The following is an 8716-nucleotide window of genomic DNA, read 5'->3' on the forward strand; positions in this document are numbered from 1 at the left end:
CCCCAAACATGTGAGCTCCTACCTTCAGCCCTTTTGAGACAGCAGCCCTGCCCAGGACTTTGCCCAGCCCCATCCACCCTTCAATGAACCTCCTGCTCCAGCCCCTGCCTCCTCCATTTCAATATTTGGAATCAGGGATTCGGGATCCTTGCCAAGGCGGAGTCCCCCCCAGGTACAGGCCCGGGTGTTCCTGCTTTCTTGTCACTCACAGATGCTGAGGAAGGGGCTGGGAGAAAGGGGAGTGAGAACTGGGGAGGAGGGGCAGTCTGTTCAATCCGAGATACTGTTTGGCTTTTCTTATCCCTTGAGGTAGTATCTGCTAACCTTTTCCAAGGAGGGCTGTGCCAGCAAAGGCCTCCCCTCCCAGGGGTTGGGTAGGTTAGCCTGCACTGCTTCCCCATAGACACAGCCCGAGGTGAGAAGAGAGACCCTTGAATTTCAGTCCCTTCCTTCACTTGCAGCATCCTGTGCAAATTAAATCACACAACGCACCTGAGCCTTCGTTTGCCCATCTGTAAAATAGGTCGACCCTGCCCTATCTCACCCGCCAATGACAAGAACATATTATGGTTTCACTGCAGGTAGATGCGCTAAGGCTTTAGGACATGCTTTTTATTTGATTGGGAGCTCAGCATAAATGCTAGAGGGGCTGCTGATCTGACAGACCACAGAGCTGACCCATGGCTGAACCCCAACAGGACATGAGGGAGAAGCCTGCAGGTGAGTCTTTAATTCCTGTTTCCAACATGGTCCTCAAGGATAGGGGAGGGGCCTGAGGAAGGCAGGAGCAGGGTGCCCTCCCCCACTCTGCCAGGGGTGTAGTCAAGAGCAGAGCAAATAGACCAAGGGTCCTTTCAGGGGGAGGCAAGTATCAATAGCTATAAATTAATAATAGCAGCCAGCAAATACTGGTGCTCACTACGTGCCTGGAGGGGTTGTACCTTCTGTTCACTTTCTCATTTCCTTCTTACAACCTGTGAGTTGGAGATTAATCCCATTTTCCAGATCAGAAAACAGGCTCAGAGAGATTAAGTAACTTATCTAAGGTGTCACTGCTACTGAATAGCATAGGAAAAACAGATCCAAATCTGCCCGACTTCCAAGGGCATGCCTTCTGACCTCTAAGAGGCGCCGTCCATCCACAGGGCATCATAACCCGACAGATTCATCAGAGAATTAAATGCTTTTACACGTGGCAGGCCAAGCTGGGGGACATCTCATGCTCTGTGTGGGGTGAGTAGTGAAGGGGTGCGGAGGGCATCATTCCAGTTCAGGTATCTGGGGGGCTGAGGCTCAGTTGCTGCAAGGTTGTCTCCCAGCCCAGGGCAGAGCTCCCTCCACGGCCCAGAGTGGAAGGGCACGGACTAGACTGCAGATCCCTGCCCCAGGGGTAGGGACATTGTTTCTGTCCTGGGAGAGGGCTGCGCTGAGCGAGAGCATCTCATTTCTGGGGGAGCATTTAGCAGTGTGGAAAAAGCATGGTTTAAGCCCTAAGCAGGACTGGCTTCACGGGCCTGAGATCACAGCAGTTGTGCAGGGCCCTACACGAAGGCCTCACACTTGGGATTAAGTGCTCTCTGGTCGCTGGCTGGAAAATTTTAAGTTTGTTCTGTAAGTGAAATCAGACGGGACAATGGAGCATGTGCCGGGGGACTGGGGACTGGGAGCTGTGGCTCGAATGTGCGGTCCCACTCCCAGCCCATCGTGCTCTAACCTCTACCACTCCCTCAGTCTGCGTCACCTTCGGCCCCTGGCAGCGACTCAAGCAACAGGCGGGCAAGGCAGGGCTTGCTCTGAGGTCCACTGAGCAGGGAAGAGACAAGGGCTAGGGTCCCTCGGCCACCCCCATCCAGATACCAGAGTGTTCAGGTGCGGAGGGTGCAATTCCCTGGGTAGCCATTTTGCACTGGGCCCCACTTAATTAGTAGGTCACATCCAGGTGCTGCCATTTCCTAATGGAGCAAACTCCAACAAGTTACTTCACCTTTCAGCACCAATTTTCTTGTCTGAAAATGGGAATAATGTCTACACCCCACAGGATTCTTGTGAGGACAATGAGGTTTCTGGTCCCTCCCCCTCAAAATGCAAGTCTGATTATGACAGCCTCCTCCTGAACACTGTCTAATGGCTTGGGATTGTTCTAGAATAAAGGCCTTTCATCCATACCAGTACTGTCCAATTAAAATGTTATGTAAGCCACATATGTAATTAAAATTTTTCTAGTAGCCACATTAAAACAAGACAGGTGAAATTAATTTTAATATAGTTACTTCACCCAATATATCAAAACTATTATTTCAACACATAACCAATATAAAAAATGAATGAATTTTACATTTTTTTCTAAGTCTTTGAAATCCAGTGTGTATTTTACACTTAAGAGCATATCCCATTTCACGTGACTAGTGGCTACAGACTGGGTAGCAGAGGTCAGTAGACAATCCCACAATCTGGCGCACAGGGTCCCTCCCTGCCCTCTGCCCTGCAGCCATGCTGAATTGCTTTTCTTCCTTCTAAAGCGCCACTGCCTCCCCGCACAGGGCCTTCTGCTGTTTCAGGGCCCTGGAAAGCTCTTCTCCCTCTACCCTATGGATCTACTTAAGCCTGCTCATCCTTCAGATGTCAAACACTTGCCCCTCAGGGAGATCTTTCTTAACTCCTTTCCAAGCTTTCACACTTTGGTGTATCTTGCCCTTGCCATGCCAACTGTAATTTCACATTTGCTTGAGGTCACCTGATTAATCTCTCTCTCCCCTGCTAACTTTTAAACGCCAGGACAGACACCACTTCGGGTTTTTGTTGTTTGAATCATCGATTTCCCCAGGGCTTAGCACAGTGCCCAGCACAGAGCAGGCTTTGGTTGAGAAAACTTCTCCTTACAAAGGGACTCTTCTAACTGTACAACTCTGCTGAAGGACTGGAGACACAAAGCTTTCAGTGCCGAATATATTTAAGCAGAAACGAGTTAAGTGCACAGATTATAAATATTTCTTCCTCAGATTACATACCATTTAAAATTACTGTCTCAGTTCCTTTTCATGATTTAAATGGTGATTAAGGAAAATTACCCTTCAAGTCTGAATGTAATTACTGCCCTTTTCGTGGCAGTTCTTCCTGTGAGGAGGAGCTGCCGCAGGGCAGCGAGTGGAGATGCGGCTCTGTCGCCCCTCGCCTAACTGGCAGATCTGGAGAGCTAAATGCTGTGCTGCTGCTCTCTCAACTCTCCTTCTCCAATTCTCGGGTGAATATACACAAGAAGGCTGCCAACTGACCCAGGTGACAATGCCAAACCTGATGACACCTGCCTAGGTGAGGACTCAGCCCCGACACCATGTCGCAAGGCCAACCTCACCATCTGGCTCCCTCCACCTCCGGTCGAAGCTGCTCCTTCCTACAACAGTTACGTTTTAAGACTCAGTCAATGCCAGGGTCGCAGAAGATGGCAGTTACCCTACTTCTCAGCCTACCTCTCACCTTGAAGCCCCAGGTGGTTATCAACAGAACGATTTACACTCTGAAGGATACAGAACCCCAGGGCTACACGTTTCCTTGAAGCTTTACGAACAGCCAACAAGGCACAAACAACGCCTATGTGTTGCCAAAGGTGATGCATATCACCACTGCATATTTTAAATCCTAGCCTGGCTTCAAACTGCAAGCCTTTTGGTGGGTATGATGGGGCATACACCCCAGAGCTTGCCCAGCATTCCAATAAAAGCTTCAGATAATTAAAAGTTTGTATTTGCCTATAAAAGCTCCAGATCTACTTATTATTCAGTTCTTTTGCTGTAATAATTGATGTTGAAAGGCTTTTAAATGAGTGTTTTGTTTCTTTTACGAATAAATTTGTGGGTGATCCAGAGCTGGTGCTGAAAGTCAGAATTCAGAGCCACAAAGAAAATGAATGACTTCACTGAAGTTGAACTGGATAGACAAGAGCTGAGTTACCAAAACCTACTAAAAAGTGAGCTGCTGTGAATTGAGGATTAACCCAGAGCAAGTGGAAAAAATCAGAAAGCTACCAAACACACTACTCAGAAAGGTAGGGTTTACAAGTTTCTAAATAGAGACTGGGCTCTAGGTGGGTAAAATTATGTTCTGTGAAGCCAACCACTAGCTCCTGCATTACTAATATGAAAACAAAATCCAAGACACTGGAAATTCTGGCTGCAGGACAGCCAAACGCGGTAGCTAGGTTATTTTCAACCTGGTGCTTCTACAGATGTGCATACGTAATTCATCAACCCTTTTAAAACTGTCTGAATTACAACTAACACCCATATTTAAGACCCTAGTTCAACATGGCCAGCCTCCAATCTCTACAAAACTGACTGGTCCCCAGTACAGAAAATACAAACCCATTCTTATCTACTTAGCAACAGTCAGCCTTTACAATCTCAGGAAACAAAATTTGGAGCATTTTAATATATTTTCCTGATTCAAAATACAAATCTCACTTTTTAACGTCAGAAGAAAATTCTCATTTCTTTGGGCATTATTTTTTTTAAAAAAGCAACTTTCAAATGCCTTTAGCGGGGCTTCCCTGGTGGCACAGTGGTTGAGAGTCCGCCTGCCGATGCAGGGGACACGGGTTCGTGACCCGGTCCGGGAAGATTCCACATGCCGCGGAGCGGCTGGGCCCGTGAGCCATGGCGGCTGAGCCTGCGCGTCCGGAGCCTGTGCTCAGCAATGGGAGAGGCCACAACAGTGAGAGAGGCCCACGTACCGCAAAAAAAAAAAAAAAAAAAAAAAAAAAAAGCCTTTAAGCAATTCTTATTGGTGCCTTGGCTAACAGTATATTCTTTGTAAACTAAAAGTAGTGGGATGATCATACTTTATAGTTGTTTTTTTTTTTTTAATGCCCTGGCCTAAAGTTTTCTCTTGGGCCTGAAGTTTTTCTTCAAATTGGGACTTTATTCCCTTTGGAAACCTGCAACATGGACTGGGGGAAGAAAAAAAAGACACACGCACACAGAAAAAACAATTCTAAACTGCTGACTTAGTTTACCATGAATAGACAGAGAGAAAACAATGCTTGGCCAATATTACTAAGCCTTTGTATCCTAACTTCACATGTATTTATGAACCATTATATAATTTATTTTCCATATTAAGGACACAGACATTCTAAGACTACGGGACTTTCAAGAAGTTGAACTAATTTTAATGAAAAATGGAAGCTCTAAACTGGTAGAGCACATACCATCTCTGTTAGAGAAGCCCTGCTACAACAGCAATGCTGCAAAAATGACATATTAAGAAATCCCAGAAACAAAAAACTAGAATTAGTATTTTGTAAATAATGAAGCCTGGATGTATGTACCAGTTTGCTAACTTCACGTGTGTACTTATTACATTTCCTTGTTTGCAACTTCTCTGGGCTGGGAGAAGAGTACGTTCAAAATGCTTTGACAAACAGAAGTACAAAAAAAAACTTTTAAGTATGATACTTATCAACGCTAGTTTGTAAAGTTGTACCCCAATCCTCATCAGGCACAGGTATGCACTCCTGAGATTCAGTCAGGACAGACGGCCAGGGTCTGTTCACATGAACTCCATTAAGGGCAGGGTGAGCTGATGAGCTGGGAAAGCCAGGACCCCACTTGCCACACTGGTTCAAATATCCCAGTTTCTAAAACCATCTCTTACCATCATTTCCTTTTTACACACTTTGTAACTTACGTATGACTTAACACAAGTCATCTTTGAGGGTACTTTTAACATACAACTTGCAGAAAAGCCAAGGCACAGCACACAGCAGTGAACTCTATTAAACAGGTGAAAAAATAAAACCAAGTTGGCACCCTCACTAACTAGCTCCAAGATGGGTTATGATCACACCCCGTGCTAGGTTCTTCCCTACCACACCACCCGGAATCCTTCTGGGTCAACTTGCTAACTTCTAGTGCTTGTTACCTTGGAAGCACTCATGCCTGACTCCATTTACCAACTTCCAACAAGACACATCACACTGTCACTTCTTTACACAGCCGTGTGAAACGATCTCTAATCCTCATGGAACTGAGACCTTAAGGCTAATCTTTAATTACCAGAGACCTTCTGGGCAAGCACAATGTCTTGTCTCCTCCAGCACATGAAACAGGCCACTGTTCTCTCACCTCCAAATTCTTAATAGGTCACCTTTGATGAAGGGCGAAGGGACACTGAGGCATTACATCAACACTTATCGCAACCAATGCCAAAAAAGTGGAAAATGTTCAGATTAGGGTAAAGTTTCAACCACTTTCCCCTTAAAGAGCAAACATTATTTAAACACTTCATGGTATTCGTATTAAGAGCAGAACAAGGACAAAGAGCGGCCCCTCTGAGGTGACACTGTAACTTGAACAAAGGGAGGGACGTGCTGACAGGTCAGGAAAATGGCTCTTCTCACCTCAGCAGCTCCGCTTCCTGGACTGGCATAAATCTGACAGAAAAGCTTTCTTGGAAGCTGCTTACACAGCAGAAGCAGCATCAGCTCCCTGGCGGGCATCCAAATGAAAATAACATCAAGATAAAAATAACGTACCACAAAGAAAACATACATTTAGGCCCTGTTTCTAGCTTTCGAAGACTACAATTAAGACCCTAAATCTGGCACTTGAGAAGCAGTACCCTTTACATCTGCTACTCACTGAAGATTAATTTCATGAAACACATTGTTTACGTATGTTTTACTACTTACTACCTTCACCAAGACCTTTTCCCATTTTTTAATTTAAATTTTATTAAGAAATATCATACATACAAAACCACATACACATACAGTTTAAAAAAGAAACCACCCACCCAGCTTCAGCAATCACCACCAGTTCCTCTGAAGGCTCTTCCTTGCCCTTCATGATCTCCCTCCATCCCTCCAATGTACTGAATTGTGTTAATCATTTCCTTGCTTTCCATTTACCATATATTTAACGGCCTGGTTTTGACCTTCACAGAAACGGAAGCACCGTGGATGTATTCTTCTGCAACTTGCTTTTTTCACCATTGGGACTCCTCCTTGTTCACATGTGCAGCTGTAGTTCAGTCTGACTTCTGTGTAATTCCTCTATAGGAATACACCACAATATTTATCCAGTGGACTGTTGGACGTCTGAAGTCTTTCCAGTTTGTTTTCGTTTCCTTTTCTTTCTATTGCAAACGATGCGGTTATGACATTTTTACATCCATCCCCTGGCACACAGGCATAGGAGTTTCTCTAGGGTATGTATCTAGGGGTGGAATAGCCACAAGAAGTTATGGCACAGTTATGCCAAACTTTTCGAAAGCTGTCGTTCCTAAACGTTTTTAAAGCTGTTGACAACTGATCTATTTGAGATGGCTGAGGGGAAGAAACAGATCAACTATGAAACTCTCAAACTGCATTTTTAAAGTAGAAAATTTAAAAATCTAATACAACAATGAAAAATACATTTACTTCTCTTTTACTTGAAATGTACTTTTGAAAACTGCTTGTTTAAACTTGAAATTCCTATCTCCTATGTCTCAAATGTCTCTAAATATACTGAGTGAGAACAGCAAGATTCAGAACGTACGCTATACTATCATATACCCTAAAAGATTCATACGTAAATGCTTACATCCCTCACCCCCACTTCCCCACAAAAACCACTTGGAAAAACAATTCTTAACACTAGTAGCTCCTGTAGAGGAGGAAGAGAGGGACAGGAGTAGAAGAGAGACAGATCACTAAACACTTCTGTTGTTTTTCTGTACCATATACAAGCATTACAATTGTCACACAAAATTCTTAAAAAGCAGTCACCTGGGGTTCTTTCATAAACTAAAAATCAGTCCAAACTCAAACTGAAAACCAACCCTGAAGTCCCATCCCACAGAAAATATACACAATTCTCAAGTATTTTTTTTTTGTTTCATGCACATTTAGAATGTTTAAAAACATTTGCACAGCTCATCTACAATGCATTTTTAAAAGCAAAGAATGTACACAAGCTCAAAAAACTTTCACCCTAAATTTTTCAGTTTTAACATCTCTAGAAACTTTTAATCAGGTAGCTGCACTCAACCTACATACGGTCAAAGTGTTCTCAGACCTTAGAAATAGGGCTGGTTATCCTCTGTGACACTAACTATATTGAGGAAACCAGACAGATCACCTGCAGGTGAGTAATGCTGTAAGGAAAGAAGGTAAGCGTCTCTAGGCTGACAATATGATTAGCTCAAGAAGTCAAGAAAGGTTTTAGTTTAAATTGAAAAATTACTGTATTATCTGTTTGAAGAAAACATGTCTTAACAAAAAGGGCGATGATGCAGTGTCTCTACCCTGCAGAAGGGCGGATGCCAGAACAGCAGACTCAATTACCACGTCCCCTTGAGAGGCACAATGGAAAGTAAGCTACCAGACCAGTACTACAGTTGACCAACTAAAAGTTCATCCAATTTATTTTAATTAATAAACTGTTCTTTATCTTTTAGTGATACATGCATAAATATTTACAAATTAAATATGTCTGAGACTTACTTGAAAATGACAGGGGACACACACAAAGAGTAAGAATGGCCACTGAGTGATGGACTTTCATAAAAGTTAACTATACTTTCCTACTTTTGTGTCTTAAATTTTCCAAAATTAAAAAACCCTGACTGCTGATTCCAATCTTATCAAGTAATCTTCTGGTTAATAAAAATTGGCTCCCCTTAAAGGCTTTTCAAAGAGATGCATTAAGCCAACTGACAGCTTTTTGGTCTACATGAC

At 43.7% G+C, this 8716-nt stretch overlaps 1 protein-coding gene across 1 annotated transcript; it reads left to right on the forward strand.

Annotated features, from left to right (window-relative positions):
• Positions 1-215: 215 nt before the first annotated feature.
• Positions 216-5839, forward strand: ANKRD40CL (ANKRD40 C-terminal like). Its single transcript, XM_030762062.2, is given in 4 exon segments — positions 216-737; positions 3898-3960; positions 3962-4042; positions 5116-5839. Coding segments are annotated over 4 exon segments (345 nt in total). The 5' UTR covers positions 216-680; the 3' UTR covers positions 5260-5839.
• Positions 5840-8716: the final 2877 nt, after the last annotated feature.

This window comes from Delphinapterus leucas, chromosome 19 (assembly GCF_059928025.1).
Source record: "Delphinapterus leucas isolate spDelLeu-1000000601 "Yukka" chromosome 19, BTC_Dleu_Yukka2, whole genome shotgun sequence".
Taxonomy (NCBI): Eukaryota; Metazoa; Chordata; class Mammalia; order Artiodactyla; family Monodontidae; genus Delphinapterus; species Delphinapterus leucas.